Source organism: Cydia splendana, chromosome 26 (assembly GCF_910591565.1).
Source record: "Cydia splendana chromosome 26, ilCydSple1.2, whole genome shotgun sequence".
In the NCBI taxonomy this organism is placed as follows: domain Eukaryota; kingdom Metazoa; phylum Arthropoda; class Insecta; order Lepidoptera; family Tortricidae; genus Cydia; species Cydia splendana.
The window spans coordinates 10,835,609-10,863,442 of NC_085985.1; the positions used below are offsets into that span (position 1 = coordinate 10,835,609).

Below are 27,834 nucleotides of genomic sequence, written 5' to 3' on the forward strand. Positions count from 1 at the left end.
TTTAACGCGCGTTGAAAAAGCTGCCGTGCGAATGGGGCCTTATATACTAGATTCGTGACTTCTAGCAAATGACAGATATTTCACAAGGCAGGCAACACTAACCTCAAACAATGAGCGCGGGAAACGCGCAATTACGTAAAAATCGATCATTGTCGGCCAATTTCCCACCAGTTGTCTACCTTCGTCTGCGAAAATTAACGCGTTTGAAGCTTAAAACACTATTCTTAAAAAATAACCTAAATTAAAATGTTCTAATACTTTTTTAAACGCCTTGGAGTGCGTGAAATCAATAAAGTTTTTCCCGCTCAAAATGTTGACAGCTGTGAAAGTCGCGTTCGGTTTTTGCACTTTTTTCCTCGCGTTCGAGGAGACTGTGTCATGGACCATAGATTTACCGCAAGTGAGGAAGTATTTTTTTGAAAAAAATATGCTCGAACGAGAGAGACAAGATAGATGGAAAATGCAGCAGGCACAGCGGCCACAGCAAGTTGTGTATGATAATATACATACAAAAAGCTTGCATTTTGATTACGAGAAGTATAAGAAGCATTACGCTGATGATTACAAGTACAATGGATACATGGAACACAAGGTAAACATATTTTCACTAAACCTAAACCGCTTCGCACATTTTATTTAAATTCAAAATTTAAATCGTAAAGGTCGCTGGCCCAATATTACAGGGTTCTATGTTACATTTTCAAGATAGTTGAAATCGACTTAATGTCACTATGACAATGTTCTTAGTTCGATAAAAGGGAAACATAGAACCCTGTAATAATAATTAAAACCAAAATATTACTTCGCTAATCCGCGAAAAGATAACGTGCTAGTCAATCAGTGCTAATTAACCCATTATACTATGCATTATACTTACTTGCGTATTTTTTATATGCAATTAATGTTCCCACCCTCCCACCTTCCTGTAATAATATTGGGCCAACGTGAAACGTGGTGTAACCGTGTTTAGTAAGAATCTGAGTGCATCAATGTAAAATAGTTATTTACGATACAAGTGCGGAAAAGAGGAAATTCGAAACGAGTGGCGATAAATTAAAACACAACCGAAGGGAGTGTTTTAAATCGACACGAGTTGCGAATTACCTATTCGCACGTGTATCGTACAACACACAGTACATATGGCCCTTTAAACTTTTGTCATCGCACTCGCTACGCTGGCTACATTTTGATTCTTTCTCTTGCTCACCTGCGTGCTTTCAGCTACGTATATCTTCTAGGGCAGCGGCCGGCAACAGGCGGCCCGCGAACCTCTCACTTACGGCCCGCGAGCCTCCCTGGCTATTTTGTATGTGATATTGATAAACGACAATGTCTGATAAAGTCATAAATATTAACAAAGTAAGGCCCGCGTCAACTTCGGTAACTACTATGTGGCCCTTGGCTGCTAAAAGGTTGCCGACCGCTGCGCTAGCCTCCTAAGACCCAGCCATACAAACGAAACTTGCAAAATTTGCCACAGAAATTTGAACCTTTAGTATAGGAAATAGAGTTGATTTTGCGTTGTTTAAAAACTGATGAACGAAACATAGCAAAAGCAACTAACTCTGTTCCAATCGAATATGATTTAAATTTCATTGAACTGAATAAGTACTATAGGTAGGCCCAAAGGAGGCTAGGGTTGTTGTTGTCTGTCCTAGGGCACCCCGGAGGTGCATAGGGCCTCCACAAGATCCTTCCACGCCCTCGTGTCTTGCGCAACCGTCTTGGCCTCGTTCCAGCTCAGTCCTACGGCTGTCAGCTCGTTCTCTACGCTGCGCCTCCAGGTGTGCACAGGGCGTTTGCGGGCTCGCTTCCCGCCCTGAGGCCGCCACTCGAACGCGATACTGGCGTTGTTCGTATCTCCTCTTCGCAGGGTATGACCGATCCATCTCCACTTCCGCAGCGCTACTTCTTGGGCGATCGGAGGTTGTCGGCACACACTCCACAAATCCTCATTTCTTATAGTCTTCGGCCAGAATATGCGGAGGATCGACCGTAGGAGGCTAGGGTACCAGTTAGTAATTTCTTTACTCCACTTTCCTATACTTCAACCTCCAAAGAAGTGCTGACTACAGTTTTTTGGTTTGGACCTAATGTGTAGGTGTAGGTATCTAATTGAAAAACCCGCCAAGTGCGAGTCGGACCCGCGCACGAAGGGTTCCGTACCATTACGCAAAACAATGGAAAAAAAATCACGTTTGTTGTATGGGAGCCCCACTTCAATATTTATTATATTATGTTTTACAACGGCAACAGAAATACATCATCTGTGAAAATTTCAACTGCCTAGCTATCACGGTTCATGAGATACAGCCTGGTGACAGACGGACGGACGGACGGACGGACAGCGGAGTCTTAGTAATAGGGTTCCGTTTTTACCCTTTGGGTACGGAACCCTAAAAAGTACTTCCCGCATTTAACCATCTTTGGTTTATAATTATAATCGGCCCTTTATTAAGTAATTTATTGTACTTATCTACTTATTTTAACAACATCTTAACACGCGATTCCATAATTAAGTACCGGATATCAGATGATTTCGTATTTGATCTTTAACACAAGTCTAGGGCCGTTCGTCGCTACATCTATTATTGTCGAGTAGCAGTACTGCACGGCTAGCACATGATGGGCGCGAAAGTCGACAGGCAAGAAAACGCCGCGATATAGAGCTATCTCGCAAATCGGTAGCATAAGATCCGCGCGACGACCCGCTGTCTCGCGGACAAATGTCAAAGCGACACATTTTTGTCGGTTGACAGTTCCACGCGCGATACTCTCGAAACTCCTAGCATCGTAGAGAATGGATGAAGATCGGAATGTGAAAATAGCGTAATACCAGGGGTGCGAAACTCCTGAGATCGGCCAAACTCGGCTCCGCTCGGCTCAGCATTGCTCCGAGCAATTATTAGGGTTGGCACCACTTGACTTCTTTTGCGTGCACGACCACAGATAAGATAATCACTTGAATTTTGACAACCCTAAATAGCCGAAAGGGATAGTGCCATATATTAGAAAGGGATAGCATGATTCGACCCTGAACCGCTGTCAAACTTCGGTTTTGTAGGAAGTTTCCTTTCTGTACGATAGTACTATTATTTATTCTGTGGTAATACCACCATAAATTCAGTATAGTCTTTGGTATAGTTTATGATGGGCAACAAATAAAACTCGACCAATCATAGTGTCGCATTGCGTATGTTTTGTCCCTCACGGAGGCACGCGTATAGCACGTCTATAGGATCCTACCATCTATGCAACTTTTGCAGGTGCATGAGGCGGTTCAAAACGGCAGCGCCTACCTGGACGGTCTGCGGCGCTCCATCGAGGCCTACCTGCAGCGCCTAGAGTCCTGCCGCGGGCAGAACATGACTGTTGTAAGTAATATGGCTATAGAAACGTCCCCGATAATGAGGAAAGCACTTGCACCATTCCACTATCCCGGTTTAACCGGTTAAAACTGCAGTTACCATGGTTACCAGTACAATTTGACACTAGGTTAACGGTTTAACCGCTTATCCTCGGGTTAGTGGAATGGTGCAAGTGGGCCTAAATATTTTCATATTTAATTACACAACCGGGTCTACCGCGAATTAATTTCGTTGTTTTTACCTTAAATTCCGACGTTTCAGCTAAGTTGCACCAGCTGTGGTCACGGAATTGTATTCCTATCCCGCCCAGGATGACAGCGGTCAATGACACTGTGCGGGCGGGATAATAGGATAGGAAAAGGAACAGGCGTGTCAATATACAACATTCCTCGTGCATCATCAAGCATCCTTTCATTAGTAGGGAAGGTATATAGGGGACCATTGGGCAGTCGGGAGGCTCGGGCACCCACTTGTAAATCAGACAGGGGGTTGCCCGAGCCTCCTGACTGCCCAATTGACCCGTATCTCCCCTAATAGTTGTCTGCTGTACACAACCTATTATTAACCTTTTGGTCTCCAATGACCGATATATCCGAACCGCAGGTTCAACGCCAAAGACCGATTAATCGATCACAGACCACAGAGCAACATAGACCTACGTGCATATGCATAATTTGCATAAAGATCAATTTCAGTTTTAGACGGGGGAAGAAAAATTTTTCCTTGCATCAATTCCTACAGTTCTGAAAGCTTTTTCTAATCAATATTTAGGGTTTACAGATGCCCACGGTACGATTATCCGGAGCGCCCTAATTGAGCCCTTCAGGAAATTAATGACCCTAGGGTCAAAGTCTAGAACGCTATACCGACAAAGTCGTACAGTCGGGAGGATGTATAAATTACATTTCGTTAGTTAGTTCATGATTAAGAACAAAGAAATCCCGAGAATTTCCTGTGAGCTGTGTAAAATAAGCTCAATCTATAGTTTTTTTTATAACAATCGATATAAATGTAACTTAGAAAATCCTACACAACTCGAAAATTCGATGATTTGGTCAAAATATAAATCTTTACTTATATGGAAACTATCACCAACGGGATACAATGAGATCTATTTATTATGGCGTATTTTTTGTTTTATGTTGCGTAAAAAACTAGTTTACTTAAACGTACACTCCAGATCAAAATATTTCTACAATCGTCCGTTTATTTAACACACTTTACCAAAAAAATATTGGAAATAAAACAAGTGCTTTGTGAGAAATTAAAATAAATAACAAATAAATTAGAGACTGCTATTTTAAAAACGCCGCCACTTTTGCGCAGACATGCGTAGAACAGATAACGTACCTGTTAGATAGAGCATATGAAGCGATTCAGGTTTTATACATATTATAATATATTGGTACTCCTTAAACTATATCGCCTGACTACGCAGTTGCATAATTCGGTTATTGTATTTAAGTAATGAAAAAATCAATAATAATCTAAATCATGGGGCAAACATAGGTTGATGTAGAACACAACAGTGTAGTGCGGTTAGCAGGTAATGGTAACATTCCATTTCTGACTGCAGCTGCACTACTAGTACTGAACGCGTCGCTGTTATTGTCAATTTCCATAGTAAAATGAACAGTAATGCAGCTGTCGTTGGAAATGGACTGTCACCTTAATACATAATATACATATTTAATTTCGACAATTCACTTCGAGGTTTTTGTAAGGTTGTGCTAAATGCGTCTCTTTCTTCCTCAACATGGCATGTCACATGAAAGAGTATATGTTATGCAAGTAAACAATGCGAGGTCTATATGTGGTAGTCTATATAACCCGGGCTTTGTGCGTGACGCGGCAGCGGCACACGTTCCGACGCGTTACGATGCTGTGAGTGTGTGAATAAAAGGGAGGGGTATATTTTCGTTGTTTGGATACCGTTCGTATGATCATGACATTCTTGACCGGCCGATTAATATGCATTTATTTTAATGTACCGGGTGTTTCCTGTACACGACACGAGCAAATAATTAAACCATATATTGTACTCTTCAAACGATATACCTTTTGACTAACTACTTTTAAAAATTATGAAAACTTTAGATTTTCTCTTTTTTCATACAAATTAAATAATATATTCAGTATACGCTGTCATCACTATCAGAGTGTTTGACATTGCTTGTCATGCCTTAAAAATAACAAAATTTGCAATATATTGCATCTGAGAATAAACTGATGTGTAATAAAAACCAAAAAATAAGTTATTTTTAAGTTCCTGAACAAATGTGAATCAGTTTGAGAAGTAAAGCCTACAATTTAATGTCAATATTGCTCCTGGTATACGAAACACCCGGTATATTACAAACATTTGCGATATATAGGCTCATGGATTTTTCTGTAAATACTCGTAAATGTCGTTTACGAAAATTTTGAGGGTGCAGATTTCAAAATTGATGACTATTTTGGAATCCAATATCTGCCATATTGGAAATCGCAATCCACTGCCACGCAATCTACCTATTGCAAATTTTATACCTGCCGCTGCCGTATGCTCTTATTCATAAAAGTCATTTATCTCATTTCCGAAATTGTTGGGGATGCAGATTTCAAAAATAATGTCCGTTAAGGAATCTAAGATGGCGGTCTTGTACTTTTTCATACAAGTCGTGATGATACTTGTTTCCAAATTTTTTGAGGATGCAGACTTAAAAACAATGTTCTTTTTGGAACCAAGATGGCGGCTATGCAATTTTCGTAAAAGTCGTCATGGTACTCATTTTCGAATTTTTGCGGGTGGGTGAATCAACTTTTAAATGTCCACATGATGAAATTATGGATTTTTTTTGTTATTGTCCATATTTATGGGTGAATCAACTTTTAAATGTCCACATGATGAAATTATGTATTTTTTTTTCTTATTGTCCATATTTATCGATCTCTTGTTTATGATTATGTATAAAGCAGAGCTGTTTCTTTAAGACTTTAGTGATATTGACGAAAAAAATTCACCAGCTTAAATCTGCTCTGTCCCCTGGACCACCCAAAAGTATTTTTAGTCAAATTAGACATCAATTATTGGTTATCAATTATTTTACTTACATTAATTAAACAATGCAGTATAATTTTTTATCTTTATAAAAATTGCCCTCTGGACAACTCTTATTTTACATAATCGGAACTTTTTATCTATACGCGAAATAGTTACAGAAATCTAAGAAAATTGCTCCTGCTACTTTGTTTTATATTGTGTTATTGTTTCTACATAAAATATGAACTGCGCTCGAATTTAAAACGAAAAAAATAAAGATATGTGTTTTTCAATTTAGGGGCAACTAAGTCGTCCCATAGACATATCTGGTTGTCCAATGGAAATATTAATAATAAACCTTAAAGAGGGTACTAAATGACACAAATTTAATAAAATATCAGAAAGCACTAACAATATAGGTACGTTAGTGCTTTCTCATACTTTATTGAATTTGTTTCAGACCCTATAAAAAATCTTATCACATCGTTTTTGTCCAAGGGACAACCAAAATGTCCTATGGAGCAGGGATGTTGTGGATGCAGATTTTTTGACATCCGCGTATGCGGATGCGGATGCGGATGTCAAGATTTGGTACTTAAAAAACGTCAAATATTACATTTTTAGCCTTTTTTATTTAAAAAAAACGAAACGATTAGTATTTGAGCAAGAATAGGCGCGTTTTATTTAATAAACAGTAACTTGGCCGACTTTTCGGGATCTAGACGATTTTGTTATATATAATGACGAAATTACCTAGCACTTACGCCGCCGGCGCCGCCGCTAATACGTTCCTGTTACCGACTTGGCCGACATCCGCATCATGCGGATGCTCCGCATCGATTTTATGCGGATGCGGATGCAGATGCGGATGTTGAAAATAATGCGGATGTTCCGCGGATGCGGATGCGAATATTCGCAACATCCCTGCTATGGAGTACCACTTCCGTTGTCCAAGTGACTAGTTGTCTGAGGGACTTATCTGTGACTTTGAGGCGTATAATAAATACTAAAGATTTTTTGTGTTTATTTCACTCTTACGGTAAAATATATGTAAAATAGTATCTGGTACAATACAATTTATTGTAATATGTTAAGTATTTATGTATTTGTGCCAGTGATTCAATGGACTTATAATAAAGCCACCATCACTCTCCAACAGTACTCGACCGACTGACGCCGCGAGTTTCGTGTTGTCAAAATGGGTAGGCCTATCTGCTTATTAGAAATTTGAACTTGTCGTCAAGTATCTTGCTACGTTATCTATATTTAGATTTTATAACTAATTTATGGTTGTCCAGTGGCCTGCATGGCGAAGATAATTCAAGGGACAAAATATAAACGCAAGAAATTCATAAACCGTTACATGCAAACAACAAATCGGTATGTTTTATTGATGATACTTATCCATAAAAAGCGGCTAAGTGCGAGTCGGACTCGCCCATGAAGGGTTCCGTAGCAGCAAATAACATAATAAAATTGCGTGTTACGATTTATGTTGTATTAAAAAAAAACTACTCACTAGATCTCGTTCAAACCAATTTTCGGTGGAAGTTTGCATGGCAATGTACATCATATTTTTATCATTCCCTTATTTTATACGTTACAGGGGGGGGGGGGGACACATTTTACCACTTTGGAAGTGTCTCTCGCGCAAACTATTCAGTTTAGAAAAAAAATATATTAGAAACCTTAGGGTAGTTTGAAAAAATAGAAATGGGTACTAAAATTAATAGTTTGGCAACAAAAACGGAGCCTTAAAATATATCAATATGAGTTGTGTTTTAATGCCGTTACAGCTTTTGATTATTTTTAGGCAGGTACCAAGTATTTATTTGGCAACTGAATTATTATATTGGAGACCATTTATGAAGCATATTTTAAAAAGAAAACGTTTCTATTAATTCAAAAATGAAGTTCTTTTAAAATATTTTGTTGGTCATTACACGGTCAACCTAACACGCTCCTCCTCGCTTTGCTCGTCGTCGCACCTATCTGTTGACTCTAGTAGAACACAGTGGTAACTATTAAAATTAGTAATTTAATATTTATAGATCTAATGGTATAATGGCCATATCCGACTATTAAGTATACTGACCATTACGTTTTGGAAAATTAATTCGAGGTGTTTTGTGTAAAGAGTTCATTAAATTTAGCAGCTTTCGTGTTAAAATACTACCTAGCTGAAACGATATGGTCAGTTATGACTATAGTTGATTACTTAGGTGTGAACAACTAGATGACAATTAAATTATATGATCGCTTTAAAATATTAGTTGCCAATTTATTATTTTAGTCGCCAACCTATCTATCACTTTAAGTTCCCTATAATTTTTTTGGGTGGCTTGATTTTGCTGCCAGTTATTTTAATAATATGATGCTTATATTTGAGGCTAATATATATTTTTTGGCGCTAAAATATCAATGCACAGCCAAATTATTTATTATATGCCCAATGAAAGTTCCTGTTTAATATTTTAGTTGCCCGGTTAATAATAAGCCCAAAAAAAATTTCTTGAGTTTCAGTTTTAAGTATGGGGACCCCCAAAAATTATTGTTTTTTTTCTATTTTTGTGTGAAAATCTTAATGCGGTTCACAGAATACATCTACGTACTAGTACGTACCAAGGTTCAACAGTATAGTTCTTATAGTTTCGGAAAAAACTGGCTGTGACAGGGGACGGACCGACAGACAGACATGACGAATCTATAAGGGTTCCGTTTTTTGCCATTTGGCTACGGAACCCTAAAAATTATTATGTGTATTAATATCAATTCCGCGACAGTATTTTTTCATGATACAAAGTTTTATGGTGCGCTGTTGCAAGGGAACAATCTGTCCTACTATGGAAAACCAACTTTTGGTCTTTTGGACAACCAATAAAAAACGGGTATATTGTAAAACAACGCGAAATGTTTTGTAATAAAATGTTAGATAATATTAATAGGAACATAACGGAATACTAAAAAAACTCATACTCTTATATAGACTCAAACAATCGTTTTTGCGACTAGAACTTTTGTCTGATCATGATGATTTTTTACGAAAAATTGCGAATCTTGGATTCCAAAACGGACATTGTTTTTAAAAGCTGCATCCCCTAAATATGTATTTGTAAAGAGTATCAACTCGACTTTAATGAAAAAGTGCATGACCGCCATCTTGGATTCCAAAACGGACATTATTTTTGAAAGTTGCACCCCCAAAAAATTCGGAAATGAGTACCATGACGACTTTTACAAAAAAGTGCGTGGCCGCCATCTTGGATCCAAAACGAACATTTTTTTTAGGGTTCCGTACTCAAAGGGTAAAAACGGGACCATATTACTAAGACTCAACTGTCCGTCTGTCCATCTGTCCGTCTGTCTGTCACCAGGCTGTATCTCATGAACCGTAATAGCTAGACATTTGAAATTTTCACTAATTATGTATTTCTGTTACCGCTATAACATCAAATACTAAAAAGTACGGAATGAATATCATAACGACTTTTACGAAAAATTGCAAGACCACCATCTTGGATTCCAAAACGGACATTATTTTTGAAATCTGCATCTCCGACAATTTCGGAAACATGTTTTGAAATCCGCACCCGATATTTTTTTTAAATAGTTCTCGTTTTAAAAATCTGCACCCAAGAACATCCAGACAACGACTATCATGACAGCCATTTTGTTAAAGGTCTTGGATTCTAAGTCAATATTTACAAAAAGGTTTATCTAGCTTGCATTACGGTCGAAACCAGATCGTCAAAGATGGTCGTTCTTACAGCGTGATAAAGCGGTGTCCGTCACTTTGTGTGTGAAAAGTGACAGATATTTTATCACTTGAATAAAGATGGATAAAGCCATCCATAATGCACCGGCAGTATCGAGTAGGTAAAGGTTAAATGCAATACTAATTCTACTAAATAAACGGAGCCCATATTTTTCTCCATATTGTATATAACTAGCGTTTGCTAACTCCTAAGATACCTACATCCTGAGTCGACGCGTTGCTCTGCGGTCGCATGTTTTGAGTTATCGCCATTGCCTCCCCTCCCCTCCCGCCCCGCGCCGATCATTTAAATAATTTAAGGATAACCATTTTTACAATTGTGTCGAACGCTCAGTGTATTAATAGGAGATACTTTGACGCTGTGATAACATTCAGTACAGGCTTTATGGTGCATTAAAAAAAAATACTGTAGAATTAGTGCGCGTGGGCTAAAATTCGTTATAATTGTTTAAAAAATAGTAAAAACAAAATCCCCTGGATTTTCTTTTTTTTATATTGAGTAGAATAATTGGCGTAACAATATAGTGGAAAATCACCAAGTGTTTAATTAATGTTGTATAGTAATTATTTATTTTAATCATTTTTATTGCTCGTGACGTATGCACCACTAAAAAAGTGGGGGATATTTTACTTACAGAGTAAAATATTTAGTTTTGCTCTTTGAATAAAAAATCACTACTGTACAATTTAATGTTTACATCTTTTTAAAAACTAAATTTTAAAAAATTTTTTTTCGAAAAATCTCAATATATTTTTTTGAGATAACTTTACACATACATTCACACAATAGTGTTCTATAATATTCCAAACACAAATATACTGTAGGACATAATGTGATGTTCTCGAACAATTCAAAGTTTGTTCCCCCGTCTATTTTGACACTTCGGTGACGTGGCGTCCGAGTGACACCTTTTGTGTCGAAAAGGTTAACGGCCTCCTAGCCTAGTCGGTAGTCGGTAGTGACCCTGCCTACGAAGCAGGAGGTCCCGGGTTCGAATCCTGGTAAGGGCATTTATTTGTGTGATAAACACAAATATTTGTTCCTCAGTTATGGATGTTTTCTATGTATATAAGTATTTATATATACGTGTATATTATATATATATCGTCGTCTAGTACCCATAACACAAGCCTAAAGGGGCCCACTGATGAACAGTCCGCCGGACGGTATTGGCCTATCAGTTAGAACAAAATTTTGACAGTTCCGAACAACTGACAGGCCGAGACCGTCCGGCGGACTGTTAATCAGTGGGCCCCTTTATTGAGCTCAGTGTGGGATTAGTTCGATCTTGATAAATATTGTCCTATAATATTTATTTATCATTATTTTCAGAACTTCGTCCAACTACGTCGGTACTCCAACCAAAACGACTCAAACGACGCTCTCTACTACTTCCTCACCAACCCCGCGAACCCCCTCACCGACCCCACCAAACCCAGTCTCGTCCAAGCAGCCCTCCTTAACATCCTCCTCCCATTCTCCACCTACGGCCTCCCAATCCCCACGAACTTAACCACAGTGACCCAAATGAACATGAATTTCACGAACTTCTTGGCGATGGCGCCGAATTACACAATGTTTAATATGAGCGAGGAGTTCAGGAACTGTGTGAGGGCGGATTTGGCGAGCGAGAATGTGCGCCGGCTCGCTGAGCTCGCTGTGTGGGCCGCCAGCGAGCTGCAGGACAAGTTGTACGCGGATAAATACAGCGAGGTAAGAGTAATTACACGTTTAATATGAGCGAGGAGTTCAGGAACTGTATGAGGGCGGATTTGGCGAGCGAGCATGTGCGCCGGCTCGCCGAGCTCGCTGTGTGGGCCGCCAGCGAGCTGCAGGACAAGTTGTACGCGGACAAATACAGCGAAGTAAGAGTAATTACACGATGTTTAATATGAGCGAGGAGTTCAGGAACTGTGTGAGAGCGGATTTGGCGAGCGAGCACGTGCGCCGGCTCGCTGAGCTCGCTGTGTGGGCCGCCAGCGAGCTGCAGGACGATATATGAGCGAGGAGTTCAGGAACTGTGTGAGGGCGGATTTGGCGAGCGAGCATGTGCGCCGGCTCGCTGAGCTCGCTGTGTGGGCCGCCAGCGAGTTGCAGGACAAGTTGTACGCGAACAAATATAGCGAGGTAAGAGTAATTACTAATTACACGATGTTTAATATGAGCGAGGAGTTCAGGAACTGTGTGAGGGCGGATTAGCCGTCCATTGTCTTTGTGACGGCCGGCGTTTGCAAATTACGATAAGGAATCCAAAATGTATTCTAATTGGTTATCTTTAAGGGGAGGCGAAGCTTAGCCTAAACAACAACAACTAATTAATTGTCCTACTACCTATATTGTGTCTCATTACCTGTTTTATCCCTTTTCATTATTAAGATAAAGAATCATAAATGCATCATAATTGGTTATCTCTAGGAGGCAGAGTTTAGCTCGCTCGTAAGGATCGAGGTATTTTTTTTCTAAAGCGGTTCACCGGGAATGTCGATTGTACACAATAAAATAAGTAGTACTAGGTACAGAAGATTCACTCTAACAAAATGCGTCTGTTACGATTAGGACAGATATGACCGCTATATAGGTGGCGACAGCCCCACACGCGGCTTTTGGCTAGCCACCAAAATTGGTGTGGGACGGATGTACTTGTTACTGTTGTACTGTTGCAAAGCGACGAAATCGCGGAGTGAGCCACGCCTGATTGTACTTTATATTTTTTCAGCACCACTACTACCACAATCTTAATGCCCACGAAAATGACCACGGCCACGAAAACGGTATCCTCAGCGATCACAGCTACGGGCACGGCCATGAGAAGGCCCACAATAATGACCATGGGCATGATGATGACACGCTGGTGCTGCGGCTAGCTTGGTTCTTAGACAGGCTGGCGCACCTGACTGGTTACGATCCTACGGGACAGGACTTTGTGGAACCATCGAAAGGTAGGTCCATATCTTCTTGCTCGTTTCCTCATCATCAGGGTCGCGACTACATGTGTTGTGTCCTGGAGGTTTCCAAAAAAAACTCCAAATTATAGGATACTGATGTGCTACGTTTAATGTTCAGATACAGACCGCCGTAAATTACATCTACCCTCTATATGAAAACATAACAATTCCTCCACCAATAGCAAAGAAAGCTTCTTAAAATTAAAATAGATACTTAGTCTAATAAATACATTAGAAAACTTATGTACTAAAATGGACGTCGGTATTCATTTATAAACTGGATTAGGATTCCGAGTGGCTCGGATATTACGACGATCGGCATTCGTCGCAGGATCCAAGATGGCCTCGGTACCCTCCGTCTCACAGTCCAAAAAAACATCATCATGAGACACCGACCTGGCAGCAGGCGAGACTACGGAGGCGGGGGGTGCACTTTCCCTCGGTACCAGCGATTGACAAGGCTCATGTGACTCATTCCCAATTTCGAGTAAACTTGACTCAGGGCTCTGGCCTTCGATCGCTGGTTGTGCCACCGCTACATGATTTGGAGATAAAGACTCATTAATTGTTATTTCCAGATCTGAAATTTCTTGGTTATCACTAGTAGTGCACACAGTTTGACTTCCTTTGTACAACAATAATTGGTCTACATGTTTCTTAACAATAATATCTAAATCTATTATATGGACTAAATATAACATATTACCTATAGATTTTTGTACATAACCTTTTTTCCATACGTGCTTATTGCCGTTACTAAATATATGTTTAACTAACACGTGATCTCCTTCCTCAAAACACACCTTCCGCCGCCCTCCATAGTTCTTAGTTTGTGAGATCTGTTTAAAACAAACATTTTGATTAGCTTCGGCGGACAACGACATCATCGGCAACTGTGAGTGTGAGTCATAATTGTTCTCAAACGAATCGTTATCAGTCGAGTGCGAGCCGGCCGACTGCAACAGATCGAGACGACAACGGAGCGGGCGGCCAAACATCAGCTGTGCGGGCGAAAAACCGGTTGTGCAATGAACGGAATTCCTTATATTAAATAATAGCTTCCCTATTCGCCTGGTTACAGGCTCCGTGTTATTGCTACTTGCCATTATAATTTTTATGCCCCTTTTTAGGAAACCGACACTATTCTCCGCTTGGCCGTTCGATTGGGGATGGTAAGGAGGACTCGTTAAATGTTTTATGCCATTAGCTAAGCAATAGGCATCCAATTCCTTTGAACAAAAATTTGCCGCGTTATCAGTTACTAAAACATGCATTGTCCCAAATCGACTATTTACCTCCACTAGCCTATCAATGATCGCTTTTGTGTCCGTTGATTGCATTAGGAAACATTCGACCCATTTAGAGTGCGCATCGATTATAGCTAAGTATTGTTTCCCATCAATTGAAAACATATCCATATGCACACGACTCCAAGGACGTTTAGGGTATGGCCACACTGCGAGCGGGGAACGGGGCGGGGTCTTCCGCATCGCATTACAGATACTACACGAGCCTATCTTTTGTTCTATATGTTTGTCAATATCCGGCCACCACATTCGCGACCGTGCTTCGGTCTTTGTTTTGACGACACCAAAATGAGAACTATGTAATTCTTCTAAAATTTGCTCCCGGTATTCCTGTGGAATTATCAATTTGTGTCCCCTTATAATACACCCATTTTCAACATGAAGCTCAAGTCTACAATTAAAATATGGTTTTAACATCTCATTTGTGACGGCCACCCTTTGATGACGTACTGCCTAACCTCATTAAGAATACTATCAGACGTGGTCGCCTCTCTTATATCTGACAATGTAACCGGTTTAAGCATGCTATCTGTGAAATAATTTATGTATAAACACGTATCTACGACTTTACTATCACTCTGTTCAACCGCCGATGAATAACTGGCTATCGAACGCGAAAGAAAATCCGCGACATTTTCTTCGCTTTTTATGTACTCAATATTAAAGTTGTAACTTGACAAAAACAACGCGTATCTCTGTAAATGATTTGCAGCCATTTCCGGTATGCCCTTTTTATCGCCAAAAATAGTAATAAGAGGTTTGTGGTCCGTGCGTAAGACAAATGGCACGTCACGGCCATACAAGTAGTGGTGAAATTTTTTCACCGCAAAGACTAAACTCGCAGCCTCCTTTTGTATTTGAGCGTAGTTACACTCTGCTTTTGAAAGCGAACGGGAAGCGTAAGCGACCACGCGTTCTTCGCCGGAGGGCTGCGTCTGTGATAAAATGGCCCCAAGGCCGGCGGGGCCAGCATCAGCTGTCACAATCGTCACTAATTCGGGGTTGTAGTGTGCGAGGACCCTATCGGAACCCATCTCCTCCTTAATACTTTTAAACGCTTTTCCTTGCTCTTCGGACCACTCCCATTTCACATCATTCTTTAAAAGCGAATACAAAGGCTTTAAAACGCTGGATGTGTTAGGCACAAAGCATCTATAATAATTAACTAAGCCCAGGAAAGACTTAAGTTCGGTAGTATTCTTAGGAGGCACACACTTTAAAATAGCTTCCACTTTCTTTGGTGACTTATGCAACCCGTGTTTATCAATAATAAACCCGAGATATTCGACAAATTTTTTAAATAGATCGCACTTATCTCGTTTTAGTCGTAGACCGGCATCCTCTAACCTACTCAAAACCTGTTCTAGCCTTTTAATATGAATTTCACGATTTTCTCCTGTCACTAGTATATCGTCAATAAATATACAAACTCCGTCTATGTCACGAAGTACGCTTTCGAGTGTCTGTTGAAATATATACGGCGCATTTGTGAGCCCAAAAACTAAACGGTTATAGCGAAATAAGCCCTTATGGGTATTTATACAAGTTAAGTCTCGGGACTCGCCCAGTTCCAGCTGATTGTACGCTCTAGAGAGGTCGAGTTTTGAGAACTCTTCCCCTCCATACAGCCTAGCAAACAAATCTTCAATACGCGGAACCGGGTAGTTGTCAACATATAACGCCTTATTTAACGTAACCGAATAGTCCCCACATATCCTAATATTTCCGTCGGCGCGCAACACAGGTACTATCGGCGTGGCGACATCGGCGTGATCTACCTTCTCGAGTATCCCTAAATCCACCAAACGATTAATTTCCGCTTCTATTTTACCTTTCAACGGCAACGGCACTGGGCGAGGCTTAAAAAACTTTAGAGGCATATTCGGCTTAACCTTGAGAGTAACCTTATATTTGTTAAAACAACCGAGCTCGTCTGCGAATAACTTAGAATACTTAGTCATAATTTTAGAACCTAAGTCATCTTCTGTTATGTTGTTAACGCTTTGTTTACAAATTTGTAAATTAAATGCCTTAAAAAAATCGCGCCCTAGTAAAGTAGGTCGATCATCGCTCTGCGCACTAACAAAAAACATAACCTGGTTAGTTTCCCCCTCGTAAGTGACGGGTAAGGTAACGGTACCTTTAAGTGCCAATTTGCTTTTATTATAACACTTCAATACGACCTTTGGCGATTTTAACTCAAACTTGGAGAAATACCTATCGAAGATATTAGGGGGCAATATTGAAACCGCGCTCCCACTGTCAATCTCGCAACTAATAGGCTCGCCCGCTATCGTGACGATCTGTATCATCGGTTCACCATTAACTGTTATAATATTGTAAACACTCTCACCTTGAATGATATCGTTGTCCTCCTCGGCTATAAAATAATTCCTTCGGACTTTGGACTTGCACATTCGCCTTAGAGATGTCCCTTCTGTTTACACTTTTGACACGTATAATTAATAAAACGACACTGCTCTTTTGCATGATTTTTGTAGCCGCAAACTTCACAACTTTCTACACTAGTACGAGGGTTACGTTGTGCGCGCGACGTATTTACGGTAAACACTGGAGTTTCGGGCACCGACGGTTGTGTTTTTTTCAACGCCAATCTCGCGCAACGCACACTTTGCGCTAATTCTATAGCCTTGCTGAACGTCAAAGTGTCGACGCTTTCGGCAAATAATTTCTCTTTTTCTTTCACGTTCTCCAACCCTAAGACAAACCTGTCACGTAACACACTGTCCAGCTCCGTTTTAAAACCACAGTATTATTGGGCCAGGCTACGCACTCGCGCCGCCCAATCTGGCAATTCTTCACCCGGACGCTGTTCAGCTTTGTAGAAAGTGTAACGTTCCGCGAAAGTACTCTTCTTGGGCGTGAAATGAGCATCGAGATGTCCTAACAAGACCTTGTATTCCGCGCCGTCAACCTCCTTTGGTGCCACTAAATCCCGAAGAATGCGGTAGGTATCTTCCGATAAGGCCGACAATAACACAGCACGGCGTTTCACTTCTGACTTGTCCGTTGTTTCATTAATGTCATTAACAGTACAGAATTGAAACAATTTGCTCTTGAAAATACTCCATTCGTGAATCCGATGGTCAAAATTTAGGCTGCTGCCGAACATTACATTTGCACTTGATGTAGCCATTTTTTTTCCAACCACTTATTGAAAAATACGTTCTGTGCACACGTAGATATCGATATCGTCGCCAATTGTTGTGTCCTGGACGTAGGTTTCCAAAAAAAACTCCAAATTATAGGATACTGATGTGCTACGTTTAATGTTCAGATACAGACTGCCGTTAATTACATCTACCCTCTATATGAAAACATAACAACATGAGCAGGGCCGTCTTAAACTATGCTGGGGCCCTTTTGGAAAGTAAAGAAAGCGAATTAAACTAACATGTTTCTACTATGATCTATTTATTATGGGCAGTTATGGGTAATCAAATATACTTATACTGTTACTGTCTGTCCTTCGGGGCCCTCTGAGGATGGGGGCACTAGGCACGGGCCCCGTGTGTCCTTATGGTAAAGACGGTACGGCACATGAGGGCGTTGTTTTGTGCATCAAGGCTCTGTATTCTGCAGGATTTTCCGCCGTTCTAATAATAGGCGCCTGTGTAGATCCCTGGCTGGTAGTTGTTGTTAAGGCCCCATACAAAATTCCACCCCTTTAAGGGATGATTTCTGGGATAAAAACTATCCTATGACCTTCCTCGGGACTCAAACAATCTCTATACCAAAATTCATCTAAATCGGTTCAGCGGTTTAAGCGTGAAGAGGTAACAGACAGACAGACAGACTTCCTTTTTAATATTAGTATGGATATTTATAATATTATTAGTATGGATATAGTATGGAGTATGGATTTCTAAGCTTAAATTTCACCCAGCTCGGCCGCCATCAGATCCGCCCATGATCCCCACCCTCATCTCCAACGCGGACCTGCAGTTCCTCACGAGCTGCCTGCGAGGCACCAACGGAACTGCCACGGAGCGGTGTGCCTTCCCCAGCGGCTCCACCCCGCCTAACCTGGAAACTCTGCGAGCTATGGGGATGACTATGCCAGGTATGTTAAAGATTAGGCACTAGCACTATAGACCGACCGCTTAAATGAGTCCTCGCCTGCGCGGTACAGGGGCGACGGGGTAGGACGACTAAGGGCGGCAGGCGTACGGCGCCCGCACCTTCCCCGCCGCCCGCACGTCGTGTCGCCCCGTCGCCCCCGTACCGCGCAGGCGAGGACTCATTTAAGCGGTCGGTTTATACACGGTGGCCAAAAAATAAGTGCATTCCCGTTGCCAGGGAGGTTTTGGGATTATACTGAGCAACTTTTACTATGGGACCAACCCCGAATTCGCGAAAAAAAGCTTGCCTGTTTCATATATTTTGGCCGGTCCTTTTTCTATGGGAGGGTAAATTTTTCGCGATTTCAGGGTTGGTCCCATAGTAAAAGTTGCTCAGTATAATCCTAAAACCTCCCTGGCAACGGGAATGCACTTATTTTTTGGCCATCCTGTATACAAAAACCTTTTGACCGCTAAAAGACGTCGCGTGGCTGGGTCAAACAGATCACTGTGTTATGTCTTTCCTGTAGACATACACAAGAGTTAAGGGCTATAAAGGTTAATTTTCTTATTTAACCCTAATCCACGTGAAAAGGTCCTCCTTTTATTTCGAGAACTATGATAAAATCATTGCTTACATGCCCACAAGCTGTTAACTATTGCCCACAGGAGAGAAAAATGTACAGTTCGCGATAACACACTAGTTTTCTCTCCTGTGGGCAATAGTTAACAGCTTGTGGTCATGTAAGTAATGATTTTATCATAGTTCTTTAAATAAAAGGAGGACCTTTTCACGTGGATTAGGGTTAAATAAGAAAATTAACCTTTATAGCCCTTAACTCTTGTGTATGTCTACAGGAAAGACATAACACAGTGATCTGTTTGACCCGGCTACATCCCAATAACAAACTTGGTGCATGCCGACAAGGTTCACATTGACGCGCTGAATGCGATAGGCGTGGCGTTTAAAAGGTTAAAAGGGAGACTAAAAAAAAATGAATTTACACAAAAAATCGTGTTTTAAATCTTCCTAACTGGAATATGACAGGGCCTCGCAAGTTCATGCCAACGCCACTGCTGAATTAAGGGCCCTCGCGTTGGGATGTTTTTTCAAACAAGCATAAACGCCAGTGTTATTTAGACAGAACCTATAGTGTAAATAACATTATTTGCGGTATTTGACGTCTGTCACTCACAACAGCAATACTACGTAAAATGTTTTGCACATCGAAATCACAAAGGAAAACAACTGCACTGCGAACGTTTACGTTCTACGTCTTTTTTTTTTAATTTTAGGGTTGGCCGGACACCACCGTTATGAATCGGTAGTCGTCTAAGTAAATCGATATGAATTTTTAATTTTTCTTTTAATAAAAATAAGGAAAAGGTGGATAATTAACTGTAAATATGGATATATTTATCGTCACTTAACAGACAACAAATTTGACACAGAAATAACATAAATAAACTTTAAAATAGATCCCCAGTTAGTTTCAATTTTGACAATGGGTGCGACCTACTCGGTCGGTGTACAGGGCCGGATTAAGCATGCCAGGGCCCCTAGGCAGTGCGAGACTCGGGGCCCCCTATAGTCAATTCTGCACACAGCATTTTCAGTACAGGGAAATAAGTTTGCGTTTTTAATTTCAATCTTCAGGCGTCGGCCGAGCCGATCCAAATCGAAAGATGTCTTTTTCGCTCTTATTGCGTGGACATAAAGCTTTATTCTATTGGTTTTTGCGGATTCCGCGTCGCGTCAAGTGTGGGGAGAGCCCTTTCGGCTTAAGGCCAATTCCCAGTGGAATACCAAAGATGAGAGCTTCAGCGTCACTTGGCTATCTACCTCTAATGGCAAATTTTAAGCGAGGCTAAAGGCTATTAAGCTCAACTGGTGCCGCAAAGTAGATTTTCTCAATAGTTCATATTTTGCGAGACTGAACAGCGATTGTCCGACCATAAGACCAAAAGCCGAGCCACATGATTAGAGTCGCACCAAACAAAGTCTGCAGCGGATTTGATAGCCCACGCAGAGTAAGTGTTATGTATACGTCATAATTTCATAGAAGTTTGACGTTTAAAATGACACTTGGACTGCGTGGGCTATCAAAATCGCTGCAGACTTTTTACGGTCTGACTATAGAATCAACCTAATAATACAGAATTCCCATATGTTAAAATTACTTAAATTAAGTACTAGAGTTAGACCAAGATAAGCTTTTGTTAACAATATCGCAAATTGTGAAAGCGTGTTAAAAGGCCGGGTATTACCGATTTTCACCTGGGCCTAAAAGTCCGAACTTCCCCAGTGAGGCGAGCTTTCATGCGAAGTCAAAGCCGTGTTTCATCAGGCTTCAGGATAAATAGTTGAGTACAGACACGAACCAATGTCCATTGTATTAAAAAGCGAGACCAGGCCGAGCTTTGCGCAGCGAGGCCAAAGGTTTAGCCTTAGGTAGACTTCCGAGCAAAGCGGCTCCGGCGACACTAACGCAGCGACACTGACGCGGCGACAGAGCGATAGTATTATGCAGTATGGAAATGTATGAACTTACTTCCGAGCGCAGCGTCACTATCGCAGCGACAGTGGCGCCGCGTCAGTATCGCTCGGCGATAGCGGCCGTGCTACGTCTGCGCAAGCACTGTCGCGCAGTCGCTGCGATCGCACGTGGTTTTGAGCTTATGTCAATAATTAGAATATCTAAAAAATGAATATTAAAGCTCCTGAATTTGTCATCGTTCTCGTTTAAATGCTTTTTTTTTTCAAGATGCTATAAGTGCCTTTACCCTATTCTACTTTTGAAAATTGAGTTGGGTAGGCTTCGCTCCACAGTAAAAGTAACGAAGCAAAAGATCGTCATCCTCCTCTTCTTCTAATAATATTTTCATAATTAATCGGTTCATCACGTCTGCACCGTAAGGAATAACAACTGCGACTGTCGCCGGAGTCGCGCCGCTCGGAAGCGAATCTGCGTCAGTTAACGTTGCGACACTGACGCAGCGACTCTGACGCTGCGGCCGTTGCGTCAGAGCCGCTTTGCTCGGAAGTCCAGCTTAAGCTGAAGTAGAGGAGATGTGGAACACAAACCAATGGTAAATTTAGGTAAAAAGCGAGGCTGAAGGTAGAGCATTCCTATGAAAAACTGGGGACACTTACATCTTCTTTCTTTTTCTTTGTTTTAATCAATACCTAGTCCTCGTGATTCTGAGTCGAAATAACCCAAAAGTTGTTGGTTGTTCGAAAAAAAGTGAACCATTTTTCCTGAAAACCCCTATTATTACAACTTTACAACAGGTACGCAGAATACGCCCCGTAAACTGTAACGTATTGCTTCAATTTTATTACAGTATTTCATTAATTTTAAAGAATGGATCGAAAAAAAAAAACAATAACAAAGCATACTCATTATTATAAGAATAAAAAAATTACTCATGAATTTTGACCCTATGGAACAAAATTGTATTTGGTGTGCGCTGAGCCGCCGGGGCCCCCTAGCCGAGGCGGGGCCCCTAGGCAGTTGCCTACTTTGACTTAGGGTTAATCCGGCCCTGTCGGTGTATTAAATACACCGACCGACCGGTAGCTTGCGGGAAAACCATATAATGCTAGCTTTATTTAAATCTCAAATAAAAATTCATTATACGTCACAATTCGATACCTCAGTCTACGTGCCATCCAATCGTAATCGCTTGCTGTGACAATCGATTTGCGTTAGTTACATCTCTATATACGTCAGTCATAATGTGTCAAATACCGCAAATAATGTTATTTACACTATAATACTGGGCCGCACTATTTTAGGCCTCATACTAATGAGCGCTTTTTCAACGCGCGTTAAAAAAGAGCTTGAATCCGTCTGCACGCGAAATTCGATTTAACGACCAAGGCTTAAAGTCGAAAATCCAACAACGCTTGATAAAAAGCGCCACCGCCATCGTGTGAATAAATACACATGTATCCATTTGTGTCATTCAAACGCTTTTTTAACGCGCGTTGTAAAAGCGCTCGTGGGAATGAGGCCTTAATGTGATATGTTCAGTTACTAACCCCATTTGAGTTTTTGATAAAGCCATTTATATTAAATATCCTTCTATTTACAGTCCAACAAACGCCAGATTTGAAGCCATCCGCATCAGAAACCGAAGAATACACATATTCGGAACAAGTGTTCACCGACGACGATATGCCTCTCTCGCTCCCGCAGCGACCAGCAAAAAAACACAAGAGATCAGTTGATGGAGACCCTTTAGAAAACTTTATACAATACTTCGCTAAACACAAAGCCTGGACCGGCTCGAACCAAGAAGAAAAATACAGCTCAGAAATGTCACACGTAAATGCAGAAAAAGACACCTCTGAAACGTCACATGTAAATACAAACAAGGAAAACGTGTCAAATTCAAATTCAATAAGGAAGAAGCGGTTTGTAGTTAAAAAAAAGAAAGCGAAACATGTCAAACCAGACCCATTTCCGATTGCCAGTTACGTGAAACATAAGATAGAGGGTCACATTAAAAAAGATGAGAAAGAGGCAAAGGCGTGGAAGAAGTTTATAGAGAAATTGCACAAGCCAAAGACGGAGGTTAAACTGTTGAAGTTTAAGAAATCTAAGCGATCTATTAAGTATTCTAGGAAGGAGCAGCCGCGAGTGCCGGATGATCCGCAGATGGATATCAGCTATTACGTGAAGAACAAGCCAGGTAATTATATTTAGAAGGTCTAACCATCTATCAAAGAGAATAGATAGAGTCTGGCTACTGAAATAAAGTTGGTCAAGCAGATCTTGTCAGTAGAAAAAGGCGGCAAATTTGAAAAATGTAGGCGCGAAGGGATATCGTCTCATAGAAAATTTGAATTTCGCGCCTTTTTCTACTGACAAGATTTGCTTGACCATCTATATTACACTATTTTTTGGCGGGAAATTCAAAATATCTTGGGCTGGTCACACTTTGTGTAGTAGGAATTATAGATTTGATACTAGGAAATATTTTTGAATTTCTGTGCACGCGTAAGGTACCTAAGGAAATAAGTTAAATATACGCTATACGTTACTAGATACTGACCATCCACAGATTTCTTCTAAATATTGGTTTTCAGTAACTCCTTACGTTCCAATGTTTTGATTTTATTGATATTTTCCAGTACTTCTAGTTTATCCGTTTCTTTACACACTATGTAGACTCCTAAGACCTACCTAACTACTACTCTTCAGTAATACCAGGGGTGCGAAAATCCTGACTTCGGGCAAACTCGGTCCGCTCAGCTCAGCATTGCTCCGAGCAATTATTAGGGTTGACACAACTTGACGTCCCTTTGCGTGCACGACCACAGATAAGATAATGGCTTGAATTTTGACAACCCTAAATAGCCGAAAGGGATACGAGTAGTGCCATATATTAGAAAGGCATATCATGATTCGACCCTGAACCGCTGTCAAACTTCGGTTTTGTAGGAAGTTACCTTTCTGTACGGCAGTACTATTATTTATTCTGTGGTAATACATTATAAACCGAAATAAATAAATAGTAGTATGTCTACTTGAAAATATATTTTCATGGAAAGTAATTTAATCGGTTCTTGGCATAAATGGTAGGATCCTATAGAATAGATGTGCTATACGCGTGCCTCCTTGAAGGACAAAACATACGCAATATTTAACAAGTTAACACATATCAGTGAAAGAATAAAGATCAAAGTCAAATGGCGTTCTAACAATTTTATGTTCTTCCGAAAGGCGGTAGTAAATTTGCAGGGGCTACATAATTTACTTTGACAATCCGTCTCTATAGACTCTATTCTCTTTGGTTACAGCGATTGGTTCCTTTTAGGGCAGTTATTTTTCATTTATTAGTAATGATTTAACACATTCAATACCACTAAGTGCTACGGGTTACGCTCGTAGCGCGTAGCCACGGTTTCGTCGTATGTAGCGCGTAGTCGCTACGAACAGTGTACCCGACAGTCGGGTTCTTGGTGTTGAATGTGTTAAAGGTATTATAATTTAAGTGTCCAACAAAAGTCTCCCCTATAGGAATATGTCTCCCATATGTTATGTTATTTGTAGGCGCGGAATACGATTACAATACCGCCCAGGCGTCACTGGTGCGCGCGGGACTCGAGCAAATATTCCGGAACCCGCCCAGCCTGTTGGTTGTGCAGCGCTACGGCTCAAACTATAACCCCGCCAATCGGGAGGTCATAGTGAACGGATTCGTCGCGGGCCTGGCTGACGTTTAATCTAGATGTCATATGACACCAGACAACCTCAATTACTAGACGGACCACCTCAATGAGGGTTTCCGCGATCGAGTTTTTCACTAGATGGCAGCACCGTGGCGAGAGGTCTAGCTGTCATAATCCACCAATCATGTTTAACCATGTTTTTTTTTTATTGGTGGATTTTGACAGCAGCTGTCAAAAAGACCTCTCGTCACGGTGCTGCCATCTAGTGAAAATCTCGACCGCGGAAACCCTCATTACTAGACGGAAAACAAATGACAATCCTTAACTTTCTCTCAAATATCCCAACTCCAGACTATCCCCCTTTCTCTCTTGCTCAATTTACTGTCAGTGACGTTAAGAAGAACGTAATAGCAATCTCGTCTAATGCCGTTGGAGTCGATAACCTGAGCCGTAACATGATCCTTCCTCTCATTGACCTCATAGCTCCTATTATCACCTGTATCCTTAATAGCTCCATTTCTTCTAAAGTTTTCCCGTCGCTTTGGAAAGATGCCGACGTTATCCCTTTGCCTAAAAAGTCCAGTCCCACCTCCTTCTCTGACTACCGTCCTATTTCCATTCTTCCTTTCCTCGCTAAAGTTCTAGAGCGTCTGGTCCATCAGCAGCTTACTTCTTTTTTGAACAGACACGCGCTCATGAACCCATACCAATCAGGTTTCCGCACAGGCCACAGCACAACTACCGCTCTTGTAAAAATTACTGACGATATCCGGGCTAGTATGGATAATCGTAAGATCACGGTATTATCGCTTCTGGATTTCAGTAATGCTTTCAACACGGTTGACTTCGACATCTTGTTAGGCATATTGCGTTCACTTAATGTATCTCCTGCAGTAGTTGACTGGTTTCACAGTTACTTAGTGGGGCGTCGGCAGCGTATAAAGGTGGATTCCTGTCGATCTTCGTGGTGCAACACGCTTGCTGGTGTCTCACAGGGCGGCGTGTTGTCTCCTCTTCTTTTTTCTATCTTTATAAATTCTATCACTTCCAACATTTTGTCCTCCTACCACCTTTACGCCGACGACCTTCAAATATACTCTCAAGGCTCTGTTGCCGATCTATCACAGACTATCTGCGCCATGAACACCGACTTGGAGAGCATTTTAGATTAGAGTAAACGTTACGGTCTCAAGGTAAACCCTACTAAAACTCAGGCTATGATAATAGGTAGCTCAAAGCTTACTGCTCGGATTGATTTTGGTTCTCTACCTACCATTGTGTTTGACGGCATTAAGATTCCCTACTCTCTCCAGGTAAAGAACCTCGGTGTCATGATGGACCAGTGTCTCTCTTGGTCGCCTCAGGTGCGTGAGGTTAGCAGAAAAATGTTTGCAGCAAGTGCATCACTCCGCAGACTTCGAAATTTCTTGCCTTACTCCACTAAGATTGCGCTAGCTCAAACCCTCTTACTGCCCATATTAGACTATGCCGACATTTGCTATCTCGACCTTACGGAGGATCAGCTGAATAAGCTTGAGCGCCTCCAGAATCTCTGCATAAGGTTTATATTTGGCCTGCGCAAATATGACCATGTGTCACAATTCCGTTCTCAGCTCAAGTGGCTTCCTATTCGACTTCGCCGTGACTCTCATGTCCTCGCCCTTCTTTATGGCATTCTCTTTAACCCCGCTACACCACCTTATCTCAAAGAGCGTTTCAAGTATCTCTCTTCTATCCGATGTTCTCAGACACATATTCTTGCTCCTCCTTCATCTACTTCAAAATTTTATAACACCTATCGTTTACCTTCCGGGCTGTTCGGCCGTGGAATACTTTGCCAGTAGAATTAAGATTAGCTAAATCTCTCCCCATTTTCAAAAATCAGCTGAAAGTATACTTTTTATCTCTGCCTTAAGTTGCCATTTTATATATTGTATATATGTAAGTATAAATATATATTATGTATATTGTATATTTATTTGTGTATTAGGTTTTGTTGTAATACTAATATAAGTAGTATGTAATATGTGTGTTTGTGTTTAATAGTCTCCATATTTCGCTCCGTGCACTACCTGTTGACTTTTGTTTGAGTTCTATATTTCCTGCTACCCAAAGGTTGTCTGGAAGAGATCGCTTTTTAGCGATAAGACCGCCTGTTGTTACCGGGTTCTATTTTTTTCCGTTAAAATTTCTTTGTAGTTTTACATGTATGTAAAATGTATAATTATTGGTGCAATAAAGAATATTTACTTACTTACTTACAATCGAGGTCGAATCGGATTAATGACCTCAATAGTGTGGTAGCAAATGTATGAACACGGCTATGGCGCGGAAATCACAGGATTCGTGTTGTATCACTTCCTACTACAATGTTTCAAATTTTTATTACTTCTTACTACAATGTTTCTAATTTTTATTACTGCCTACTATAATGTTTCTAATTTTAATAAGTTAATGAAATAAATGTATATTACAGTATAGTAAAATAATCCTGACTCCTTTTTCTGTATTTGTTTTTAATTATAATTATGTATTTATATGTAGCTAATAACATCTAGTTTTTAAGGTAAGTAGACTAACACAATATGGATTAAAAAATCTGAAATAAACAAATTTTATTTAATAATGAACAGGGGTGAAGGTTTTACAATTCATGAGTAACTATCGCGGTAACCGAAGACAATATAAAATTTGTGTAAGTTATTTATTTATTTGTGTAAATTAATTATTTAACGGCCTCCTAGCCTAGTCGGTAGTGACCTTGCCTACGAAGCAGGAGGTCCCGGGTTCGAATCCTAGTCAGGGCATTTATTTGTGTGTTCGTCACAAATATTTGTTCCTGAGTTTTGGATGTTTTCTATGTATATGTGTATATTATATATATCGTCGTCTAGTACCCACAACACAAGCCTTATTGAGCTTACTGTGGGACTAGGTCGATCTGTGTAAAACTGTCCTATATTATTTATTTATATATTTCTAGGCCGGAATTATAATTACAATGCGGCCCAGGCGGCGCTGGTGCGCGCGGGGCTCGAGCAGGTTTTCCAAACTGGCAACATATTAGTTGTGCATCAATACGGCTCCAATTATAACCCGGCCAACCGAGAGGTCATACTGGACGGGTACATCGCGGGCTTGGCCGACTTTTAA

At 40.7% G+C, this 27,834-nt stretch overlaps 1 protein-coding gene and 1 long non-coding RNA gene across 2 annotated transcripts; one reads left to right on the forward strand and one right to left on the reverse strand.

The window, feature by feature from the left end:
- The first annotated feature begins 294 nt into the window (after positions 1–294).
- LOC134803595 (uncharacterized) lies at positions 295–27,834 on the forward strand. Its single transcript, XM_063776396.1, has 9 exons — positions 295–592; positions 3,267–3,374; positions 11,499–11,879; positions 11,912–12,031; positions 12,147–12,293; positions 12,883–13,105; positions 18,326–18,502; positions 22,599–23,198; positions 27,665–27,834. Exons 1-9 carry the CDS (start codon positions 311–313, stop codon positions 27,832–27,834), a joined length of 2,208 nt encoding a protein of 735 aa, XP_063632466.1. The 5' UTR covers positions 295–310.
- LOC134803466 (uncharacterized) lies at positions 13,195–17,759 on the reverse strand. The gene is made up of 2 exons (XR_010145977.1): positions 16,772–17,759; positions 13,195–13,950 (listed from the first exon to the last, which is right to left on the reverse strand). It is a non-coding gene; the product is annotated as an uncharacterized LOC134803466 (long non-coding RNA).